Source organism: Lissotriton helveticus, chromosome 4_1, assembly GCF_964261635.1.
Source record: "Lissotriton helveticus chromosome 4_1, aLisHel1.1, whole genome shotgun sequence".
NCBI lineage: Eukaryota > Metazoa > Chordata > Amphibia > Caudata > Salamandridae > Lissotriton > Lissotriton helveticus.
This window is the reverse complement of record NC_136063.1, coordinates 2,128,773,519-2,128,799,584: the sequence shown is the minus strand read 5'-3', so window position 1 is coordinate 2,128,799,584 and position 26,066 is coordinate 2,128,773,519. Positions and strand designations below refer to the sequence as shown.

At 48.5% G+C, this 26,066-nt stretch overlaps 1 protein-coding gene across 1 annotated transcript in view; it reads right to left on the bottom strand.

The window, feature by feature from the left end:
* The window catches only part of ATRX (ATRX chromatin remodeler), a 1,815,989-nt gene that overhangs the window by 570,255 nt on the left and 1,219,668 nt on the right, over nt 1-26,066 (bottom strand). The window contains exon 27 of the mRNA XM_078688830.1: nt 11,704-11,876. Within this exon, the coding sequence (XP_078544956.1) occupies nt 11,704-11,876 (173 nt within the window). The remainder of the gene's footprint in view (nt 1-11,703; nt 11,877-26,066) is intronic.

Below are 26,066 nucleotides of genomic sequence, written 5' to 3'. Positions count from 1 at the left end.
CAATTTGAATAAGACCCGCTGTGCAGCTGCTAACAGCAGGATGACACCAACTGACTTGGCCCCAGCCCTACCGGCCTGTCGACCCTGGAAACTGCCCCGGCGAAATCCCGGCGACTCCTGCAGACAGCAACCATGGAAAACCCAGAGGACCTGCTTGCTTTGACCCTCTCAGAGACTGGGACTCCCCTAAGCAGAGTCTCTGCTCCAATAGCAATACCCCTGGTGCCAGCCAGGAACCGCAAATCCATCCCACTCCGCACATGCGGAACCCGGCCCGTGCCCCAGTGATTTAAGACCATGAGGACTTCTCCCCAGCGACTGGGACCGGAAGTCCAGTGCCCAAAGACCCTCCTCGATGACCCAGACGACGCCTACAGCCTCAGAACAAGGGACCCCCCCAACCGCGACCAGCAGAGGATAACATTTCCCGACACCCAAAGCCACCCCGGTACCCGGCGCCCTATGGCCCCCTGTGCCCTCCTTTGGGGTACTTACCTCTTCTCCAAGAACCCAACTTACCTCTCAAAGTGATGGTCGCACCTGAAGAATCTCCGTCCCCGAGCCTTAGTTCACTTTGCAACTTTCCCATTGGATAACATTGAGCGCCCGACGGCTCAAAAGCACCCTACACCCAGCCGCCCGAGTGCCGCTGGAAGGGCAACTACTACCCTACTCTACTTCCCCACTTGCCCTGAGTAAGTGACCAGGAGCTCAACTCCCACAGCTGTGTGGTCTGCCTGCTTGCAGCCACCAACCAAAGGCCCCCTACCCTTTATTGGATTGCTTTCGGCCTACTCTCTCTGCACCCGGCTGCCCCAGTGCCGCTGAGGGTGTACCTTTCCGACCCTGGGAGACCCGAGTTCATGCCCAGAACCTTAACTCCACCAGTCGAGTACTCACCTGAAAGCCGATAACTCACTTTCCTTCCATAGGCTAACATTGACTCGTTTTCTCTGAAATTTCTTCTAAGTGTGGAGTTTTGAAACTTTAAAATATTCCTCTAAAATCAGCCGAATAACGACTTCCGAAATACTCACCTGGGATCAGGAGAGAAGCCAGGGCTGCAATTTCTAGTTCAGTACCGAACCGCAAAAGTAATCATAACTGTACTTACCAGTTACTTGTATTTTCTTCCATAGGAAACCATTGACTGATTTTATCTGAAATTTCTAAGTGACGATTTTTTGCAAATTACAAATATTCTTTCAAAATCTTATCAACTACTGAAACGCAAATACTTACCTATCTTAGGAAGAGGTCCCATTGCTGAACCTAGGAGTCCAGTACTGGATTACAAAAGTAACGAGAACCTACTTTACCTGTCACTTGAATTTCCTTCCATAGGATAACATTGCTTGTTTTTCTCTCAAAAGTATCCAAGTGTCAACTTTGAAAATACATTTATATTCTTTACAAATCACAACTGTAACCAAAACGCTTTTACTTAACTGTTTACAGCTTAGGTCCCGGGACTGAATCCAGGATCCAGTCCTGTGGATAGAAAAGTAATCCTGAAGGTAATCAACGGAATTTATGTAGAAAAACCCATTGCGCTCAATGTTAAATTGTGTTTAGAATTGTGTTGCCTATTGCAACTATTATATTTACCAAGTCTATTGCCATTCTGCAAAGGAATTACCTAAAGTCACTCATATTGAGAAAAGTATATTTAGATCCTATTGGTTCTAAAATAAAACAACTATATCTTCTGATATAAAAACAATTGGCAGAGAGTTCAGTTCTTGAGTGTGTGAGACCATTTGCTAAGTATTTACATGTGTACTCATAACTTGAAAAGTATATTTTTATAACTGTTGGTTCTAAAAATAAAACAACTATATCTGAGGATATAACAACAAATTACCTGAAGTTCAGTTCTTGAGTGTGTGAACCCTTTTGCTGACTGAGTGTGTACAACAAATGCTTTACACTGTCCTCTGGTACTGCCTTACTGCTCGACCAAGCAACCACTTTAGAGAGTAAGGTCAGATCTGACTTCCTAAGAGGAAAAGGTTAAACTAAGGGAGGAAGAAGTTGATTAAACGGGTGACGAGAGGACTTCCAAGTAGTATGTAATCTAGAAATAGGAAGCTGGGGTGAAAAGGAATATGCTACTTACCAGTATGCATCTGTTCTTGGCATGTAGGGCTGCTGATATTCACATCTTATGCATAGATTGCCGCCTAGTGTTGGGTCCGGATGATTGCACATTGTTGTCCTGGAAGAATCTTCGAAGTATCACGAGATAGGTGGTTCCTCCCCTGGACTACAGTGCGCATGGGCATCCTCTCCATCCTCAGATTGTTTTTCGCCATTGTGGCAGGGATGGAGTATGATACAGTAAGTGATGTCCATGCTAGAGATTAAGTTTGAGTGCTACAGCTGCGACAGGCACCGGGGAGGAGGGAGGGCGATGTGAATATCAGCAGCCGTACATGCCAAGAACAGATGCATACTGATAAGTAGCATATTCCGTTCGAGGCATGTGGGCTGCTGAATTCACATCTTATGCATAGAATGTATAGCAGTTTCCTCCTGGCGGCGGTTGCCCGTGCCTGCTGCAGCAGTATGAAAAAGAGTTCTGAGAACAGCCTGTCCTACAGCAGCTTGCTGTTTGGAGTGTACATCCACGCAGTAGTGTTTGGTGAATGTATGTATGGTGGTCCATGTGGCTTCTCTACATATATCCTCTAGAGGAATGTTACCTAGGAAAGCCATGGCTGCCCCTAACTTGCGTGTTGAATGCGCTCGTGGGGGAACTGTTAATGTGCGTTTAGCTTTTTGATAACAGATTTGTATGCACTTAACAATCCATCTGGCTATACCCGATTTGGAAATGGGGTGGCCTTTGTGCTGTGGAGAGAAGGCAACGAACAGTTGTTTAGTTTTCCTGAAATCTTTTGTCCTGTCTATGTAATACAGGAGAGCTCTTTTAACATCTAGTGTGTGCAGTGCTCTGTCTGCCACTGAATGTGGATTTGGGAAGAATACTGGCAGTTCTATTGTTTGGTTAATGTGGAACTGGGACACCACCTTAGGCATAAATTTAGGGTTGGTACGCAGCACCACCCTATTAGCATGAATCTGTATGAAAGGCTCCTGAATAGTTAGGGCTTGCAGCTCACTAACGCTTCTTAGCGATGTGATTGCGACTAGAAATGCCACTTTCCATGTGAGAAATTGTATCTCACAAGAGTGAAGAGGTTCAAAAGGTGGTCCCATTAGTCTGGTGAGAACTATGTTTAGATTCCAGACAGATGAAGGCGGGTGTCTGGGGGCAATTACTCTTTTGAGTCCCTCCATAAAAGCTTTAATGGCAGGCACTTTGAAAAGGGAAAGGTGATGTCTGTTTTGAAGATAAGCTGCTATTGCAGCTAAATGTATCCTGATGGAACTATATGCCAGATTGCATCTGTGTAGGTGCAACAAATAACATATAATGTTTTGCGTTGATGCATCGAGCGGATTTATGTTATTATTGGAACAATAAATGACAAAACGCTTCCATTTTGCCGCGTAGCATGCCCTTGTTGTAGGCCTTCTAGCCTCCTTGATAATGTTCATACAGTCAGGGGGCAGGTTCAGGTAGCCAAACTATGACCTCAGGAGCCATATTGCAAGGCTCAACTGTTGCGGATTTGGGTGCTGAAGGTCTCCACGACTCTGAGTGAGGAGACTGGGTGTGAGTCGCAGTCGCTGGTGAGGCACCACTGAAAGTTCTAGGAACGTGGTGTACCATGCCTGCCGTGCCCATGTTGGAGCAACTAGGATGAGTGTCATTGAGTGCTGTCGCAGTTTGCGCGCCACCAGCGGTATGAGCGGTGCTGGAGGAAAAGCGTACGCAAATTTGTTTGACCAGTTCATCCATATCGCATTGCCCTGAGACTGCGGGTGTGGGAACCTGGTGGCGAAGGTTTGGCATTTTGCGTTTTCTTTTGTGGCGAATAGGTCTATCTCTGGATGACCACACTGCTGGCAATACGGTTGTAGCACCGAGGGATGTATTTCCCACTCGTGCATTTGATGGCTGTGCCGGCTGAGCAGGTCCGCCATCTGGTTGTCCTTGCCTGGGAGGTTTTCTGCCATGAGGAACATGTTTCTTTGAATGGCCCACTTCCACATGCTTTGGGCTAGGTGTGACAATTGTGGACAGTGTGTCCCTCCCTGCTTCTGGATGTAATACATTGCAGTCATGTTGTCCGTCCGGATCAGCACGACTTTGTTGCACAAATGCAATTTGAACGCCTTCATCGCCATGAAGATTGCCATCAGTTCCAGTAGGTTGATGTGCATCTTCTGCTGCTGCGTTGTCCATAGTCCCTGCACGCATAATGGAGGACATGCGCTCCCCAGCCCTGGAGAGATGCGTCCGTTGTTAGTACTATCTGTGGTACAGGCTCTTGGAACAGTCGTCCCCTGCAAAGGTTTTGTGTGTTCCACCAATGCAGAGAGTTGTGTGCACGACCGGTCACCAACGCTAGGTCCTTTAGATGTCCCTGAGCCTGGTTCCACTGTCGTGCCAAGCACTCCTAAAGCGGACGCATGTATCAGCTGCATAAACACTTGCGCTGGGAGTGAGTGATGGGGTCTGAATTTTTGAATCAGCAATTGCATGCTGTTGATTCTTGCTGAATTTGGTTGTGCTGTTGCTGCCAGGGTGTTTATGTCCGCGCCTAGGTACTGTTGTACATGTGCGGGTTGAAGATGAGATTTTGGGTAATTCAGTGAAAAACCTAGACTGTGTAGGAGGTGAATTGTGCGGGACCTGTGGCTGGCACATTGCTGGGCTGACTTCGCTTGGATAAGCAAGTCGTCCAGATAAGCATAGACATGGATGTGTTGTCTCCGAAGGTGCGCAGCTACTGTCGCTAAGCACTTGGTAAACACTCTGGGGGCCGTAGTGACCCGAAAGGCAGGACCTTGAACTGGTAATGCTGGTTGTTTATGGTGAATCTGAGATATTTCCTGTGACCTGGGTGAATTGGAATGTGGAAATATGCGTCCTTCAGGTCTAGGGTTGCTAGGAAATCCCCCTGACTGAGCAATGGTAGAACTTGCGGCAAAGTGAGCATGTGAAAGTGTTCTGACAAGATGTATTGGTTCAAGGGTCTGAGGTCTAGAATGGGCCTGAGAGACCCGTCCTTTTTTGGGATTAAGAAGTACAGTGAGTACACCCCTGTACCCTGTTGTTCTAAAGGCACAAGTTCTATGGCCCCTTTTTGCAGCATGCAGATGACTTCTTGCTGCAATAAGGGCATGTGCTTTGCGGACATAGGACGGTGCCTTGGGGGTATGTTGGGTGGAGTGGAGGTTAGTTCTAGACAATAGCCGTATTGGATAAGTTGTCTCACCCACCTGTCCGTGGTAATGCCTTCCCAGACTGGCACGAACTGCTGAAGTCTTCCCCCGACCGGTGTTAAATGGTCTGGGGGCAGTGACAAGACGTCACTGTTTATTGGTGGCGGAGGATCTGGAATTATTATTTCCTCGTCCGCTGCCTTTGGTGCGGTTCCCACGGTATCCACCCCTATTGCCTTTGTTATAGGTGGTTTGTGTTCCTCCTTTGTTGTATTGGGCTTGCTGCGATGCCTGACCTCTAGAAGCTTCCCTGTTACCGGAGCGACGAAAAGAACCGCCCCTGAACTGTTGTGACTGCAGAGCTCCCATGGATTTGGCTGTCTCAGTGTCTTCCTTAATTTTTTCTAGGGTCGTGTCTACATCGGGACCAAATAGAAAGTCAGGGTTAACCGGCTGATTGAGTAAAGTTGTTTGGATCTCTGGCTTGAAACCAGAGATGCGGAGCCAGGCATGCCTTCTGAGCATCACACTTGTGTTGATGGCCCTAGCTGCTGTGTCTGCTGCATCTAGCGCACATTTAATGGATGCGTTTGAAATTAGCTTCCCCTCCTGTATTAGCATTTCCGCTCCCTCCTTATAAGCATCAGGCAGGTGTTGCAGTAGCTGCTCTAACGTGTCGTAATGAGCCCTGTCATATCTGGCTAATAGGGCCTGTGTATTTGAGATTCTCCAAATATTTGCTGCTTGAGCCGCCACACGTTTGCCAGAAGCTTCCAAGATCTTGGATTCTTTGTCCGGAGGAGGAGCATCACCACTTGTTTGAGAGTTCGCTCTCTTACGAGCATTAGCCACTACCATAGAGTCCAATGGGAGCTGGCCTTTGATATACGTGTGGTCTACAGGCGCAGGCCTGTATTTCCATTCAATTCTGGGGTTCACAACCCTTGCCCTTGTGGTTTCTTTGAAAATGTCACCAGCGTGTTTAAGGACACCCTTAAGCATAGGCAATGTTTTTACCGATCTTTCTGAAATTGAGAAGGGATCGAACAAAAAGTCTTCTTCTACCGGGTCAGCGTGCATTTCAACATCATGGTTAATGGCTGCACTTTCAATTAATGAGTTAAACGCAGCCGTATCTTCAGTGGGCGAGGTTTTGACCGCATAGGACTGAGTGTCTGGCGTGGTGTGTGGCTCACCAGGGTTAACAGGGTCAGTCCAGGGTTGAGACTCCTTTTGATCTGTGTCAATAGGATAATTAAATTCTTCCTCATTGTATCCTTCCCCCACATCCTCAGTGGTGTGTGTGGGAGAATAGGTATATTCCTGTCCATAGGACTCTATAGGTTCAAAAAGAGTAGGCGAGGTGGTAGAGTCCCTTTTCTTTTTGAGTGGGATTTTGTATGACTCCATAGGAGTTTCTGGAATGATCTTTCTTTTATAAATAGTGAGTCTTCCAGAATCGGAGTTGATGAATAGTTTCGACTGCTTATCATAGGATGGCGCTTGGAACACAACGTCCTCTTCTATGGGCTGAGTCCTCAAGGCCACCGACAACTTCTTTGTTGTGTCGGTGCTTTTTTGTAGCTGGAGAGCCTTAGGGCGCGCAGTCGGGGGCAGTCCGAACTTTATTGGTGGTGCAAGCTTTGGAGACGGACTGACCTGCTTTGAGGTTGGCGCCGCCTTCGATCCGACAGACTTCGTTTTATCAGAATGTTGTTCGTGGCCATGCGTCGACTCGAGCTCTTGGTGCGCAGCAGCCACGCTCTTTTGCTTCGACTTGATATGCTCTTTCGGGTCGAGTTTGGTTGTCGACTCGAAGGCTTTGACCAATAGTAGCTTGGAGGCCTGAAGCTTTGGGTCGAAAGTCTTTTGAGCCTTGAGTCCTTTTGTTAGTGTCGCCATCTTTGGACTTGGACGTCGACAGCGTGACGTGCTTGACTTTAGATACAGGCTTTGGCGCTCCGATCTTCGGGCCGACACCCTTTTTTGACCCCGAGGGGTCGATGACACTTTTTAATTTGATTGGATCCGAAGTCGTCGATCCGATGACTGTTTTCAACAGTTTCGGTTTTGATTTAGTGTCTGTTGATTTCGGTTTCGATTTCACCGCTGATTGTGGTTGATCGACCGATGGCTCTTTAGAAATATTCTTAGCCGGGCTTTGAAGCGGGGCTATAGAATGTGGATGAAGTTCTTGGCTAAGGCCTTCCGGCGATGCCTGGACCTGAGCCTTGGAAGGTATAGTGTCATTACCGGGCCCCGCGACTGCTGTTGGGCCTTGCTCATCGCTTGAGTCGTCATCGACGGCTCCGATGGCTTGTGCGTCGTCTCCTACCTCGACGACGTCTTCTTCATGGACGTAGTCGTCTTCTTCGCCCTCATCATAGTTTGAGTTCTGCTCTGACGCGGGATCCGACTGTTGATCAGGATCCTCCTCTTGCACGGCCTCGTCGTCTTCCTCGAAGATGTTCTCTGGGTCGGGCGCGGTCTTCCGCGCAGACTGTCGCGCCGAAGTGTTTTCCTCGACCTGAATCGAGAACAGGCCATGCAGCTGGCCTCGTCGTGGTCCGGTGATAGGTATTTATTGCACACCGGGTGCACATCGATGTGAGGGTATTTTGAGTTGCAAACGGGGCATCGTTTGAACGGGCTCCGTTCCATCATCGATCATTGATGGGGCCTTGGTGTCGAAAAAGGGCAGCGGCCCTCGACGTCCGGCTCTAAGAACTGTAACAAGCACGTGGCACCGAACGAAAGACAATACCGACGGCCCTAAGGCCTTGTGAAAAGTTTAATTATATCGATTCCGAACGTGAGTTAAGAAAGTACATCCGAACCCAATGGCGGAAAAAAACAATCTGAGGATGGAGAGGATGCCCATGCGCACTGTACTCCAGGGGAGGAGCCACCTATCTCGTGATACTTCGAAGACTCTTCCAGGACAACAATGTGCAATCATCCGGACCCAACACTAGGCGGCGATCTATGCATAAGATGTGAATTCAGCAGCCCACATGCCTCGAACATAAGGTTTATAAAAGAAAACCAAAGGAAGGGCAAACATTGCGGAATGGAATGATGGTATACTTGGTAACCCAAATAATAGTTAACCCACTATATGATGATTATTAAAATTCAATATAATACAGTTACCTTTAATAGTCTTAGGAGCTCTTCCTACCCAAGTAACCCTCCGAGCCATAATAATATTTAGATGCACATTACAATTTTCTCCTAAGCAGTTAGGTAGCCAATGCCGGGATTTATGTAGTAACTGCTCCGTAGTTTTTATCGAGTTTGGTTTCAATTCAGGGACATTAGCTAAGACTATAACATACATACAAGCTGCTGGCGGGAGATCTAACCTTTCTTTAGGTTTTCCAGTCTCTGCTAGGTACGGAGGATCTCCCCTTCCCAAGCAAGACGTTTGGGCGGGTAGAGGGAATAGAATGACTAACATAAGGGTGGGTAACCGTGGTCCCATTAGATGTTTGTGGCTCACCACGTGATCTTGTACAACCAGTATTCTCACTATTACAATGTGCCTGAGTCTGGTAGAGACTATTCTGTGCAATGGCTCTCAACTTTTTAGCCGATTCACAAACAGAACCCGGCAAATCAACAGACAGCCCTGTTAGTTGAAGATCATGACTTCCCAGGCTATCATTATCCACATCGGGCACCATGAGGGGCACGCTACCTGGTTGAGGATTAGACCTCACTTCTTCTGTTAACGCGATAGTATTAGGGGGCACCTGGTTCAAAAGATAAGAAACCTCCAAAGAAGATAATTTTTCCTCTATTTGGGATAATTTATACTATATAGGACTTATTTATTTATTTATTTCGTGTTTTTTATAGCGCGAACATGACCCTGTCGGGGGTATCAGAGCGCTTTACAGAGATGTCTCAATAATAGAACCATTTAAAACCATAGATTGCAGAAAACAAACAAACTCTTTACAGCAATACATTTCGGGAAAGCGTATAACAGATATATCCGAAGCGCCATTATATCACCCTATCAAGTATGTTACAAATGTGTCCTCTTAAATTAGTGAAGAGAGATGCTGGAGTGAGAATGGAACAGATGTGGAGAGAATATATCCAGAGTAAATGATGTCAGTACTCATTGTAGAAATTTTCCCATATAGAACAATTTAACTTCTTTTTTGAATGCTGCAGTGGATGAAATTCTTCTAATGCTTGGGGGGAGAGCGTTCCAAATTTGTGGTGCTGCCCCAGAGAACGCTCGGTCATACGTTTTTTTCTTACAAAAACGAGCTGGTTGCAGAAGAAGATTCTTTTTGCTCTAAGAACTGTAACAAGCACGTGGCACCGAACGAAAGACAATACCGACGGCCCTAAGGCCTTGTGAAAAGTTTAATTATATCGATTCCGAACGTGAGTTAAGAAAGTACATCCAAACCCAATGGCGGAAAAAAACAATCTGAGGATGGAGAGGATGCCCATGCGCACTGTAGTCCAGGGGAGGAGCCATTGTCTTATTTTTATTATTATTATTATTATCTTATTATCATACTTAAAAGTACAGTCACCATTGTCTCTATTCTTTAAAAAAAACAAAGTCATAAACATGATTGTCCCCCAAAAAGGGTTGATAGTTTAATTTTGCCTAGTAGTTCTAGTAGATCTTCGGTGTAAAGGAGGTCCCAAATCCAATTCCTCGTTCCCTGTGGATTTCTCTTTGCAAGCCCTTTTCAATGTTTTTTTATTTTAAAAGGCCACCTCCCTTCCTTTTCCTAGACTTTGCGTCTGAGTTGTCATTCTCCACTTGGACAGGCGTCAATCGCTCCTGAGTTGCATTACAGCGTTCAGATATAGTATCAGTAGATGAGGATAAATTCGCTGTTGTAGCTACAGCAGACCTGGATTCGCCTATTAATTTCCCAGAATTCAATTGATCAGTGGCTAAGGCTCCTCCACCTAGAGAAGAACGTTTATGCACAATCAGTGAGTCCAAGGAAAGCCTTCTCTCAGTTAGCTCAATTTCATGAGTAAGGACAGATTCAACCCTTGTTAAGGCGGCTTCCAGTGTCCCAACAGCTCCAGGCCCTTGCTTTTCCTTAAAAACCTTCTTTTTACTCATTTTAATTCTCAATAGGCAGTCTATAAAGAGTCAGAGGATTACAACTTCAATAATAAAAAGGCAAACTACAATAACCTTTGTCACCTCAGTCCTGATAGACAAATGTAAGGAGGCTCCAATGACCTAGTCCCAGTGGGCTCAGTAGAGCTATGCAAATGCTGCCAAAGTGACGATGTGCACGAATAAGTGCGAGTGCTATCCGCCACACTCAATAGGCGGCCTCCCCAGCAGTTCACTTAGTTGATATACAGAGGCGAAATAGGGCCAAACACCCTCCTACCTTCTCCTTAAATACTGAAAGATCGCCACGAGTTCACCAGCAGATAGGCAGGGTAGACACAGTGCTCCACTAGGAGTATGGGGAATGTCTCCAGTAACTGGCCAAGAGAATAGGCCAGGCCCAGCCCAGCTTCCTCCAGGCTATGACTGGCCCGTCGCGGGAGGCACCAATCACTTTTGAGCGTGTGCGGCGGCGCGGGCATTCCAACAGGCTCCTTCCGCACTCCCCCGGTGATTCTGGGAGATGGAGTCCCGAAGATGTGGCCAGAAACAGATGTGGCAAGATCAGCAAGAAGTCATCAGACACCACCTATGCAGTTAAGGGTAACAGACTGGCCTGCAGCACCAGAGCTGGAACAGTAGATGGTAGAGACAGCAAAGTTGGCCACTGAAGCAGACAATAACAGAACAAGGGGCAAGATTCATACATGGTGCACCTTCAGGGGCTCCATATTTATCATTTTCTGAAGTATTCTAAGCATTCAAGTTGCAATCAACAAAAACAAGTCACTGACATACAGACTGGAGCCCAAGCCAAGGTGCTTCAACGAATATCTTATCAGCACTTGAAGCAATGCTTGTGCATTTACAGGCAAAACATAAGTAAATACAAACAGAAAGCAGATCAACTTATGCTGTGGGGGAAAAACAACTGGAGGTGCACTGAATGAATCCAGGCCAGCAGAGTGACAGCCAAGCACAAGAAAAATAGTACTAGATGTTGGCAATGCACACATCCTTCCTCAACCACGAGGAAGCTACAGATTAGAGTTGGCAGCCTGTGAAAACACTTGGTATTGCTATCCAGGTACAAAATCATGCACCAGGGCGTGACAATAATAGTTTCTATGCAGAGAGAGAAAGCTGCTATGGTGAAGATTAGAATATTGGATGTGCTAACAGCCTGGCAAGCCCTTAACAGCCATAACAAACAAATTGAATGTGCATATTATGCTTCCATCTACTAAACGTGAACACCAGGTAACGCAGACCAAATGCATTACAAAAATACTCACTCGCTTCCAACTTTGCAGGTATGTTGTTGTTTGGTCCCTCCTCTGCAGTTCCATCCCCACCACCTCGTGATCGTGAATTCCAGACTTTGATCACTTCCACATCATTTTCACTGCCACTCTCACTTGCACTGCTACTTTCTTTCTTCCCTTTTTTCACTTTTGGTGCTGGTGCCCTATTAAAAAACATATGATCACATAAATATTCTTTGACATGAAAGAACACCACATGCAACAAAAATATGGAAGAAACTGGAAAAATACTAATGACAGCCTCACACATCATTTATAAAATTGAGTGATGTAATTTTCTTTCTCGACTCTGTCCACGCCCTTGGATGAGGAGCTCAATAACTGATCAGATATGACTGTGTAGATCTCTAGATTTATACCTTTTTATATACGGAAAAAGAGAGCATTTTGCAAAACGGGGATGTGCGAGAGCAGTGTGGTTAGATAAAGAGTATTCACCAGAAAGAGCACCACTGAAGGTAAGTAACTTGTTCTTCTGATGGATACTTCAAATTGCAGATTCCTCACCAAGCAATACCTCCCAAGGTGACAGGTCTGTGGAATGGCTCAATCTAAAATGTCTAAACTGAACAGACAAAATGCCAAAGGACATGAGTGGCAAAGCATTAGTGCTTTGTGAACGTGTGCACTGATGCCCACATACCATCCTGTCAGATATCTGGATGGGCACTCCCATCCCATGTAGTGGGATCAGCCTTAGATCTGGTGGAATGAGCCCTCAATGGAGTCTCTCCTTGTTAGATCTGGGGGTCTCTAATTGGCAGAGGTAAGTACCTTAGACCAAGTAGGGACCCTTGCTTCTAGTCAGGGTGAAGAATTACACACAGTAGATAACCCCTGCTCACCCTTTAGGTAGCTTGGCACGAGCAGACAGGCTTATCCCTAAGGCAAGGTGTATAATAGTTGCACTTAACACAAACAATGACTCCCCATCCACCACAAACTGAGACCACACAGGTAAGTATATATAAAAAATATAACTTTATATAGTTGCAGCAGTAAAAATCAACAATACACGATAATCACTTCTTCAGGAATATGTTGCACTTAATCTTAATTGGTTGCTCTTGTGTTCAGGAAGTTCTTTCATACGAATCAGTCTCAAGTCTCTAAAGTTCAGTAGTAAAATAATAATGCTACTGATCTACTTGAACAAATGCCCTTAATATGCTCTGTGAAATAATATCAGCGCGTGATCTCCCTCAAGGGTCAGTCCCTCGACCTGATTGGCCCCAGGCACTCTCAGCGCGCCTCACCGTTGATCTTTGCGCCAGCAGTGCAGACTTTCTCTCTGCCCCGGCCGGTCCCAGCAGCCCTCCGCCCGCTCTCAGGTCCTCGGGGAGCGGCGGGGAGCTGACTCGGCGCTCCAGCGCAGGGGCACAGGCCAGGGGGCAGAGATCACACACACGGGATCCCTCGGCGAGGTCGGGTCGGTCTTCACGGCTTCGGCCCTTCTCTCACGGCTCGCGGCTGCTTCCTGAATGTCCCGGTCCCGCCAGCCAATCCTGTCGCGGCTCCACGGACGAGCCTCCTGATGACGTCACGCAGCTTCCAGGAGTCAGCCACTCGCAGCGTGGCTCCTGGAACAGGCCCCTATGACGCGGGGCACTTGCAGGACGACTCGGCCAATCGGAGTGCGGCTCTCAGGGCAGGCCTACTGCAAAGGGCCAATCAGAGCGCAGCTCTCCTCGGGGCTCGGCCAATCAGGTCGCGGCCTCTTCGTGTTTGTTTCTTCAGCTCCGGGAACCACTCGGATCAGTTTCAGGCCCCCGGGCCGCGGCGGTGAATTGCAGGCAAATGAATTTAATGCGCCCAAGGACAGAAGGGCGATCTGAGTATCGCGAATCCCCCACAAGGATTCCTTCGTCCTGGAAATGCTTTCGGGCGCACTACCACCACTTCCCACGTGCCGATGAGCACGTTGATATCCCGGCACAGCAGTGGATGGGCAGGCAATACACAGCGCGGCGCTCTGAAGCCAGACAGAGGGCAGCCAGCGCTCCACACGGGCAGACGATCGACAGCTTAAGTAAACAGCTCACGATCTCTGCAGCACACAGCAGGGCTTTGTTGTCTTCGGTAACCTTTTTGTTCCTGAGTTACCAAACAGGAGGCCAGCTCTTCTCAGGCCCTTGGAGATTCAGTTTAGGAGACACAGCACACAGCAAAGTCTCTTGGTGATCAAGTAAGCAGGGTCACAGGACACAGCAAAGTCCCTCTTCTCCTCAGCTTCAGTTGGTCAGCAGAACAGGTCAGCCCTTAGAGCACACAGCAAGGCAATCTTCCTTCAGTTCTTCAGCAGTCCTTCTTCCAGCAGAGGTTCCTCTTGATTGTAGAATCTCTTGTACCCCAAAAAGTCTTTGAAGTCTTTATACAAGTGGGCCCTGAGCCCGGTCTAAACCAGTTCTGGGTGTTGCTTGAGCACTGGGGCTTTCCTGGCTTCCTTCTTCCTCTCAGTATCAGGGTCAGAGGTGAGTCACCCAGCAGGGAGGTGGAGCCAGCATTGTGGTCAGACAGGCACAGCCCTATTCACTATCAGGTGCTATCTCCTCCCACTTCCCTGGCAGCAGATGCTGCCTTTCATCCATGGGCTGACTCAGACAACCTCCTGGGGGCTCTGCAGCCCCTGTCACCCTCAAGCCAGACAGTCAATCCACAAACAGGCCCAGACACACAGAAAGGTTAGACAAGAGAACAGCCACTTTCTAAAAGTACTATTCTCAAACACAGAATTTAAAAACAACCTTTACTAAAAGATGTGTTATTAAATTCTGAGTTCAGGGATATCAATCACTTATGTCCCATCTTGTTCCTATGAGAAGATAGGCTGGTATCCATTGGGACCAGCCTCCCCCATGTTATTCTATGGAGCAAGATAACCTTACAGCAGTGAGCACACAAAATGGCTGCTGCTCACTACCAGAGCATGTGACCTGCACTAGTACATGCTCTACCTTACCCATACACTGCACCCGGCCCAGGGGGGTACCTTGAGCCTTCCATAGGGGTGACTGATGTGCACAGACAGGGAAGGGTTAGGCCCAGCCAGTGGGGACACTGGCCAGGCGGACATGGCAATCCACTGACTGCACCCAGGCACTGCGCTGGCAGGCCTGAGACACCATTTTAGGGCTACTTATGTGGGTGGCGCAATCTGCGCTGCAGGCCCACTAGTAGCATCTGCCATCACCAGCCCTGGCACACACAGTGCACTTTACTAGGGACTTCATGGTGTTACAAATATGCCAATCAGGTATACCCAATCAATATGACAATTTACATAGGGAGCACTTACACTCTGGCACTGATCAGCAGTGGCAGAGTGTCCAAAGCATCTAAACCAGCAAAAACGAAATCCAGCACAGCATCAAAAATACAGGAGACAGAGGCAAAAAGAAGGGGGAAAACCACGCCAAGGGTGTCAGGTCTAACACACCTCTTCTGAGCGATGGGGGACAGAGGGGTACAAAATGTCGAAAGAGTAGGAAAATGACCCATTTTGAGTGGTCACCCCAACTTTTTGCTAGGCTCTGCTGCTGTTTTTTTTTACTCTGCAGGCGTAGTCACTGCTGTCCAGTGTATGTACTCTGACCCCTAAAACATGTCAAGCTGGTATACACCTAAATGCTAGACTTAACTGACCTATAAATCCCTAGTACAAAGTATACCTAGGGCCTGTAGGTTAAAAGGCACCAGTGGACTGCAGCATTCTGTGCCATCGCTGAAAAACAGGACTGCCACCAGTAACCTGGCTGTGCAGGTTGAAGTTGCACATTTGGCTTGTTGAAACAACCTCTTTTCACATCCTTTTAGATATTAATGAGTCCCTTCTAAGTTATCGTTATGTGATCATAAGGCAGTGTTCTGGTATTTAAAAGTAGGACGTCTACCAGTTTCGTGTTAAACGTGCCCTTATAGTGAACAGGCCTAAACCACTATTTTCATTGTATCAGTGTTAGCTATTCCATAGTAAAGCATTGAGATTGAATATTAAAACGAAATAATGTTATATCCACCTAGGAACCAGATAAAAATATGTTTATCCTTAGACTCTAAAAATATTTATTACCAATCCATTTGTAAGTTGGGATTTACAACAAATAGCCTCTAGCAGCGCATATGCATGAGCAAACTGTCGCCCACAAACTGAATAGCTCCTTAATGATGTGTGAATTGGCTCCCAGAGAGGACAGCAGGCTTGGGTGTGGGGAACTGTCCGGTTCCTCTGATAGCATGACCATCCGGGCAGGTCAAACAACTTCATTATCTTTGAAGGGGCCTGCCTTGTCACAGGCAGATGTAGCTCACACCTGGGCCTGTCTCTTCTACTGTCCTTGACAGCCAGGTAACAATCTCAGTGGGAAGAGAGCTGTCCCCAGAACTGGTTTTGAGTGAACACAAGGGAGGGTTTGCTCATTTTCTGGGCCACACCTATGGTGGACACAGGAGCTTTGCACAAGGGGAAGAAAGATTCTGGCATGCTACATTTAGGTAAAGAGGGGCTCTGTGGGATTGTATGCAGCAGGACACACAGCCACTGCTGCAAAATTGGGTAGGGTTACGCTGGGAATTTTGTCCTTTCAGTTAGGGATGAGCCAAGAGTCACCCCATCCACAAGCTAGTGCCAGGTACAAATGAGGCAGCACTGTGTACATTCTTCACAACATTTCTCGACCTGTGGAAGACAAAAGAAGGACTGTGATTTGTATGAGAATCCTACGGGCTGGACTTGTTCCCACATGTAACCAAGACAAAGCAGTGGACTCAAAGTGCCTCTTGGTGGACCTTTTGTAAAACTGCAGACAAAAACGCTGCAAAAAGCCAACTTTTAGAAGAAGCCTGGATGACCAGCTACAACTAGACATTGCTGGTTTGAATCCTAACCATCAAGTACCTGGACCTGCCTGTCCCAATACAGCAAGTTGTGGGACTTTGAACATTTTTTACACTCTTTCTGCCTGGTGACCCAGTGGACACCTGGATCGCTGTTGTAGCAGAATCCTTCAAACCACTGTTTGAAATTGCCGACTTGCTTAACTTCCAGAACATTTTAAAAGTCCAAGTGTAGAGGGATTCACCTGGACCAATACCAAGCAGAACCTGATAGATGTCGAGGCCTTCCTCGGCACAGATTTCGCCCGCTTAGAGCTTTCCCACTTTCGTTGAGGAACACACCGTTACCTAGTTGTCGAGTCCACCTTCTGATGCAGCTTGCCCCACCGACAACTCATTGACAGAATTGTTTATTGAGGAAAAAGTAGTTAAGTCAAAAGGTAAACTTTCCACAGAGACGAACATGGTTCCTCTGTCTACCCAGAAATCTATTGGGCTTAGCATTAACTTTTGACTCTGACCTGGTCTATCGCGACCAGTTACTTGCGGTTAGGACTTTGTACTTTTAGTTCCTATTTTCAATTAAAACTTAAAAAATGCATATGTTCAGTATCCCTTATTGGATCTGTCGTCATTTTGTTCATGACAATAATCTAATACGTTTCTTAACTTCGGTAACAATGTATCTGTAAAAGACATATGTAGTTATTCTATAACTACAGTCGATTTCAGATGAACAAGTTACTTACCTTTGGTAACAATGTATCTGTAAGAGCCATATGTAGTTATAGATTCCTTACCACCCCCCCTATCCTCCCCGTTCTGCGAACAGACTTCTAGGGTAAGGGATTCCCTTCTAGGGCCCTAGTTATGTGCACCAGTAGTCGGTGTCTTGCATGGCTCTGCGCTTCTGGTGTGGAAAGTCGTGTCAGAACTGATGTCAGCGCTCAGGGGCGGAGTCTAAGTAGACACCACAACGTCATCCCGGCGACCACGACGAACGCGGACTCAACCGACGCCACCTACAGACGAGCAGGCGTACTGCTACGACAACATTTCTCCAGATCCAGTCTGATACCAGGGGGTAATTCCAAGGTAAGGAATCTTTCATACCTTTGAATAGATACCCCAGCAATATCAACCCTGGTGGTGGGTCTGCGAACTAAGTTCACACCAGAAAGTCCTGGAGAACAGAACGGCCAAAGGAGCCATGTCTCCGGACTTAGCAGTCCAGGCAGTAATGTTTAGTGAACATATGCAGGGATGACCATGTGGCTGCCTGGCAGATGTCAACCATCAGAACTCCACGTCCCCAAGCAGGAGTGGCTGTGGTCGCCCTGGTAGAGTGGTCGCGCAGTCCTACTGGAGGTTCCCTTTTTGCAAAAGATTAACAGATCTTGATGCGTAAGACAACCCATTGAGAGATGGTACATTTGTGCATGGCCCAACCTTTCTTGGCACTACATAACCCACGAAGAGTTGATCGTCCATCCGAAATTCTTTAGTGCGGTCAAAGTAGAAGGACAGAGCACGGTTTTAGACCAGAGGGTTATGTTATGTTATGTTATGTTAGGGCTATTTGTATTGCGCACGGCTGCTCCAGCGAAGGAGCGTCCCGGCGCACCGACAAGGTGGCGAACACAACACAACAGAAAACAGAAAATATTATTTAAAAATGGGGGTATGGATTTTAACATAACTCAGAGAACAGAAGGGTTTTAGCGGCCTTGCGGAAGGAAAGCAAGTCGCCAAGGGTCCGGAGTTTCAAGGGGAGAGCGTTCCAGAGCGCGGCTGCCCGCACCCTAAAAGAGCGACCCCCCGCCCGACTGAGTTTGAACCGAGGGGCTGCCGCTAGTTCTTGGTCCAACGAACGCAAAGTGCGGCCCGGGATGTAAGAGCACAAAAGTTGGCACAGTAAGGGAGGCGGTAGGCCCTTCAGAATCTTGAAAGATATGCACAGTACTTTAAAATGGATCCGCTGCCTAACGGGTAACCAATGCAAGGCTCGCAAGGTTGGACCGGCCGAGCAAAACCTAGGAAGACCTACGATTGCTCTGGCCGCTGCGTTCTGCACTCTTTGAAGTCGGGTTAGCTCGGCCTGGTTTAACCCTATGAAAAGGGAGCTGGCATAGTCCAGCCGAGCCAAAACCGTTGCTTGTACCACAAGTTGACGGGTTGCGGCATCAAAATATTTAAGGGCAGGTCGCAGATTGCGCAAGATGCCAAAGCAGCACGCCGCCGTCCTTTTAGTGTGACCAACAAAGTTGAGGGAAGGGTCCAGCCAGACACCAAGATTTTTGATCTCCGCAACCGGAGTGGGGGTGGGACCCAACTCAGGGGGCCACCAGGTATCTCCCCAAAGGTCCGTCCGCTTCCCAAAGACCATCACCTCCGTTTTTTTGGCGTTAAGTTGGAGACAGTTGGACGTCATCCAACCAGCCACCGCCCTAAGTCCTTCTCTGAATCTTGGGGCATCCACCCCAGAGTCCCCGCTGATCGTGACCGCTAGCTGGGTATCATCTGCGTATGACACCATGGTCATACCACAGAGCTTCACCACCTCAGCCAGCGGCCTCACGTAGATGTTAAACAACGTGGGACTCAGCGAGGAACCCTGCGGAACCCCAAGAGACAGAGGATGACATTTGGACTGATAGGGCGGGGACGCCACACAGAAGGAACGATCCCTGAGAAACGAACGAAACCACTGGTGTGCAGTGCCAGTCACCCCTATCTCCTCCAGCCGCTGCAGGAGAATTTCATGGGAGACCGTGTCAAAGGCGGCGCTTAGGTCTAACAAAACAAGCGCCGCCGTTTGACCTGCATCCAGAACTGCCCGCAGGTGCTCGACCATAAATAACAATGCTGTCTCCGTACTGTGGCCGGCCCGAAAACCATTCTGGGTGTCGTCCAGAATGTTGGCACGCGACAGATGATCAGTGAGGGCGGTGTTAACATGCACCTCCGCGAGTTTGGCTGGCCACGGGAGAAGCGAAATCGGGCGGTAGTTCTCCGATTTTAAGGGGTCGAGAGATGGTTTTTTCAAAATGGGCATAACTACCGCATGCTTCCATTTCAAAGGCACCTGGCCAGATGATAGCGACATGTTGATTAAGTCGCAGACCGGGCGAGCAAAAGTCTGGTCTCTGAACATTGGTGGCTTGAGCGGGTCAACCGGCGACCCAGACTTGACTCGAAGGGCCAATGCCGTGTAAGACTCCAAAGAGAGACAGGGGAGAGAATCTAGCACCACCTGATCCTGCTGGATGGGTGGCCCCGTACTGGTTTGTGCAGTGGTGGGGAAGGCCCTATAGATGGTCTGGACCTTCTCCAGGAAGAAAGCCGCCAGCGCTTCACAATGGGTATTGGAGCTGATGGAATTGCCGGCAGGCTTCCTAGCCACAAGGTCTTTAAGGGCCTTAAAGATGGTTTTAACAGGATTCCCACTGCTGCGAAACTCCAGAGCGTAATATGCCGCCCGGGTTCTACAGACCGCGCGGTGATAGGACTTAACCGCAGCCATATACAGTTTTTTTTTTTTTCTGCTGTCATACCTCTTCCTCCAGTCTCTCTCTGCACGTCTACAGACACTTTTTAGAGCCCTCAGATTGCCATCATACCAGGGGCTGGGGGCGCGGAGGCCACACTTACTGGAAACCATCGGGATAAGGGAGTCGAGGGCTCTGGTTACCCATCCGCAGAAATGGTCATAACCAGATTCCACGTTCTCCACTGCACCCAGAGGATCATCAGTGAGAAGGCGATGGAGATCTTCCGCCTTAAGTTTGCTCCAGCGCCGTCTGGGCATAGCTCGCAGTGGCGCCTTAAGTGGGGCTTCTATAAGAGGACAGTAGATAGTCACGAGCGAGTGGTCTGACCAGGTCAGGGGGAGAGGGGGGGCCACTGTAGCCCCCTCTAAGTTGGAGAAAAAGGGGTCCAGAATGTGGCCACCCTTATGAGTGGGGTCCGAGACCAGCTGGAACAGTTGAAGGGCCTCGAGATCCGCCACCATCCCTCCCACTGAAGAAAGACACAGAGTGTCAAAATGGAGATTCAAGTCTCCAATGATAGAAAAATTGGCAGACCCTACTGCTAGTGAACTAACTGCCTCGGGAAGAGCCTCCCTAAATGCCACGGAACTACCAGGTGGGCGATAAATAAGCAATCCTGACATGGTAAAATGCGATGTAACTGCAACCTTGAACAGGGCGCTCTCGCATCCCGTGATGTTCTGCACTCTCCAGGCGCAAGGATAACAAGATTTAACTGCAAGAGCGACTCCACCCCCTCTCGAAGAGCGGTTGAGCGTGTAGATGGAATACTCCGCGGGGAGCGCCAAATTCAATACAGTAGAATCGGTATCCTGCAGCCATGTCTCTGTCAGACAGAAGATGTCAGGGGGGTCATTGTCCATAAGATCAGCAATATCCTGATAATGCTTGACCGCCGATCTTACGTTCAAATTCCAGATGGTGAGATGTCGCGAAGAGACGTTGCTGCTTATGGCAGGCTGCACTATACTGGACCCCAAGCAAGATGGTGCTTCGAGTAGCCAACCACCACAAGCACAATGGTGGGGGCCACACAAAGGGTCAACACGGGCTCCAGCGCAAGGAGGCAGGCAATTGTTAATCGCCAGGAGAGTTTCCCTGGTGTACGTAAGCATTATTAATGATGTACCTGATGTTAAGGCCACCGCGAAACCAGCGCAACCGAGCGCGGACGGGCGCAGACGGGCAGGACTCTGGCACGACTCCGGCCACGCGAGGACACGCCCGCTGCGCTAGGGGAGGAGCATTAAGTAGGTGTTCCCAGGCGTCACATGCGCAAACAAGCGCTAGCAGATGGAAATGCCTCACTCCACTCACCCCACTCCAAGATGGCCACCAAAAACGAGCAGGGCACCCACCCCAGGACCAGACCCGCCCAAACGGCGGTGAGGGGCACAAAATTATGGTGCAGGTAAGGGGGGATTTAAAAAAGGGTCAAAATGACCAAAGCCAGCAGAAATTATAAATAAGCGTTTTTAAAACAGCAGTTTTACTGCAAAAACGCGCGAAGCGCTCTCGCAGCAGCAGCTACCTTGTCAGGGGCTGAGAACAGGAGGGACTCGCCTTAAGTAGGTGTTCCCAGGCGTCACATGCGCAAACAAGCGCTAGCAGATGGAAATGCCTCACTCCACTCACCCCACTCCAAGATGGCCACCAAAAACGAGCAGGGCACCCACCCCAGGACCAGACCCGCCCAAACGGCGGTGAGGGGCACAAAATTATGGTGCAGGTAAGGGGGGATTTAAAAAAGGGTCAAAATGACCAAAGCCAGCAGAAATTATAAATAAGCGTTTTTAAAACAGCAGTTTTACTGCAAAAACGCGCGAAGCGCTCTCGCAGCAGCAGCTACCTTGTCAGGGGCTGAGAACAGGAGGGACTCGCCTTAAGTAGGTGTTCCCAGGCGTCACATGCGCAAACAAGCGCTAGCAGATGGAAATGCCTCACTCCACTCACCCCACTCCAAGATGGCCACCAAAAACGAGCAGGGCACCCACCCCAGGACCAGACCCGCCCAAACGGCGGTGAGGGGCACAAAATTATGGTGCAGGTAAGGGGGGATTTAAAAAAGGGTCAAAATGACCAAAGCCAGCAGAAATTATAAATAAGGGTGGAGTCTCTCCTCCTCCTTGGAAGGGTGCGGAGGCGGGAATTGGTGGGCAATGTGATGTTCAGACCTACGTGGAAAGAGGTAGCCACTTTGGGCAGAAAAGAGGGCCTAGTGGGAAGGACCACTTTGTCCAAATGAACAGTAAGAAAGGGAGGCTATGAAAACACAGCCGGAAGCTCACTCACCCTGCGAGCAGAGGTGATGGCAACAGGAAAGCAGTCTTTAAAGAAAGACAACAATTAAGTAGTGGCTGAAAGGGGTCACACATAAGATAAGTACAAGATTCAATTCCAACTTAGGCATTACGAAAGGAGGAGGAGGCAAGAGACGAGTAAAGCCCTTCAGAAATCTGTTTCCAATAGGGGACATGAAAAGAGAAGGGTGATCAGGGAGGCGAAGAAATGCCGAAACAACTGAAAGATAGCTTTTAAGGGTGCCCAGAGCAGACCCTGCTAGGTCAAAGAGAATGAAGAGGAGAACCTCTGAAAGAGGGTCACAATAGGGATCCACAGCCTTTGCTGTGCACCATGCCACAAATGTGTTCCATCTACAGGCGTATACCGATTTAGTGACGGGACGCCTGGCTGCCAAGATGACAATACAGACTTCGGGAGGAAGGTCAAAAGCGGTCAACTGTCCCCACTCATTCTCAATGCAAGGAGATGTAGGCTGGACAGGTGCAGGTGGAGGAACGTCCCCTGGTGCTGCAACAGTAGATACTCCCTAAGAGGCAATCTGATCGGATGATCGATGGCCATGCCCAAGAGCTCGGGGTAGCAGACTCTTCGTGCCCAGGCGGAAGTCAATAACTTGGGCCCGGTCGCACTTTATCTTCTTCAGCACTCTGGGCAGAAGTGGTACAGGAGGAAAAGCGTACAGGAGGAAGCAATTCCACTTACGACGAAAGGCGTCGCCGAGCCAGTGCCGCCTTGTAAACTCCAACGCGCAGAACTGCTGACATTGCACTTACTCTTTAGCAGCGAATAGGTCTAACCAAGGATCTCCCAACTGCTGAGAGACCTTGCACCACCTTCGAGTGAAGACGCCATTCGCGATCCATCATACACCGAAGGCTGAGTTCGTCCACTCTGGCATTCGAGGAAGGGCCTCTTGACCTAGGTTCCACAACCCCACCCAGCCCTCTTTGATGTAGTACCACATGGCGGTGGTGTTGTCCGTGAACACCTGCACTACACTTCCTTTGACAGAAGGAAGGAATGCCTTGAGTGCAAAATGGATCGCCCGAAGCTCCAGAAAATTGATGTGGAGCCCGGACTCCACCAGAGACCAGAGGCCTCTGATCTCCGCCTCTCCCATGTGGCTGCCCCATCCAAGGAGTGGTGCATCTGTCACCACCGTGAACTCTGGTTGAGGAAGGGAGAGGGATTTACCGCTGACCAAATCCTGGTTCATGAGCTACCACTGCAACAGATGTGCAGTGCCCTGAGATCTGAACGACCTCGGAAAGATTCCCTTGATGCTACGCCCACTGGAACTTTAGGTCCCATTGCAGAGGCTGCATATGCTGTCTGGCATGATCAACCAGCAGGATGCAGGAGGCCATGAGGCCTAGTAGCCTCAGGTTCATTCTCACCGAAATGCGGGATGGAGGCTGAAACATCGGTATCATGTCCCGAATATCAGAGATTCGCTTCTCGGGAGGAGAGGATGAAACTGCGCTGTATCCAGAACTGCCCTGATGAAAAGGAGCTTCTGAGAGGGAGTCAGGTGCAACTACGGCACGTTGATAGTGAACCCCAGTGAATGCAGGAGGTCTGTTGTTGTATGGAAGTGGGAGACGACAGCCTGGGGCGAGCCCGCCTTTAACAGCCAGTCAAGATGGGGGAAGACTTAAACCCCTGATCTGCGCAGATGAGCTGCGACCACTGCCATCACTTTCGTAAACACCCAATGGGCGCTGGTGAGGCCTAAGAGGAGCAGGGTAAACTGAAAATGCTTGTGACCTACCAAGAACAGCACCTGTGGGCTGGCAGGATGGATATGTGAAGCACAAGTTACTTACATTCGGTAACGATATATCTGTAAGAAACATTAGTAGTGATAGATTCCTTACCTTAGAATTACCCCCAGGCAACAGACTAGCTCCGGAAAGTTTTTTGTCAGCAGTACCCCTGCGCGTCGGTAGGCGTTGTGCGGCTCCGCGTGCGTTGTTGTCGTCGTTAGTGCCGTGATGATGTCGCCGGAGCTACTTAGACACGCCCACGCAGGCTGACGTCAGTTCTGTACACGACTTTCTGCGCCAGGAACGGAGAGCCATGCAAGAAACTGACCACTGGTGCCATGAAACAAGGGCTCTGAAAGAAATGACCTTAACCCTAGAAATCGGTTTACAGAACGGGGAAGATGGGTGGGCCGGTAAGGAATCTATCACTACTAATGTTTCTTAATACAGATATATTGTTACCGGAGGTAAGTAACTTGTGCATCTGAAAGAACACGTAGTGATAGATTCCTTACCTTAGAATAGATACCCCAGCAATACCAACCCCGGTGGTGGGTCTACAAACCAAGATCACACCAGAAAACCCTGGAGAACAAAACGGCCAAAGAAGCAGTCTCTCCGGACTTGGCTGTCGAGGGAGTAGTGCTTGGTAAACTTGTGCAGCGAGGCCCACGTAGCTGCCTGACAGATGTCATGCAAGGGAACTCCCCGTCCCAGAGCAGTAGTGGCTGCTGTCGCCCTGGTAGAGTGGGCACGCAACCCCACCAGAGGCTCCTTTTTAGCCAAGGAGGAACAAGCCTTTATGAATAGAACGAACCACCGAGAGATGGTCCGCATGTGCACAGCCCCACCTTTCTTGGTGCCCACGTAGCCAACAAAGAGGTAGTCATCCACCCGAAACTGTTTTGTGCGGTCCAGATTGAAAGAGCGCACGTTTTGGGTCCAGGCGGTGGAGCCTCTCTTCCTCCTTTGAGGGCTGTGGAGTCAGAAAGAAGGTGGGCAAATTGAAGGTCTGCCCGATGTGAAAGGCAGTGACAACCTTTGGCAGAAAAGAAAGACGAGTCCTTAGAACAACTTTGTCCGGATGGACAGAGAGAAAAGGAGGCTTAGAAGAAAGAACCTAGAGCTCACTCACCCTTCTGGCAGAGGCGATGGCAACCAGGAAAGCAGTCTTTAAAGTGAGAAGATGAAGAGGACAGTTGTGAAGTGGCTCAAAGGGAGCACACATCAGAAGGATAATGCTACTTACCAGAATGCATCTGTTCTTGGCATGTCGAGCTGCAGATCCACACACTTTTGCAGTACACAAGAACATGGGGTTACAGGCTATATACAGTTGCACCTATCCTTTAGTGGCTCATTTATCTCAAACTTTGGGTGCAGTGGACTGGTGATTATCTATCGTGTCTTATTCTCAGGAGCAAATAACAGTTAGTCCAGCACTCTTCACAATAATTGCAATCTATGTAACGATAAACATTTCAGTTATAGATACAACGTATTCAGTGCAAATGATGAATCTTCAGTGGAGTTGTTGTTTGTAGTTTATTCTTTATTTATTTCATCAAGATTTTCTTCAATAAAAACAGACCACAGCCATAGCCAACGCGTTTCGTCCTACAAGGACTTCTTCAGGGGGAAGAGTATATAGTTCCTTAGTTCCTTAATAGGTAGAAAAATATTTCTTCTTAAGTGCGTCCAAAATAACACCAAGGTAAACCTCTTTTTATTATTTAGATAGTTGCTCTTCTGTATCGTGTGGCTGGGTGAATCATTCATTCATTAATCAGTCCAAGTAAACTGTTTTTATCTCCAATTAGTGTTTAAGATCTCAGCCGGCTCCGTGGCATGGCATCCCTAGCAGTGTCTTTGAATATGT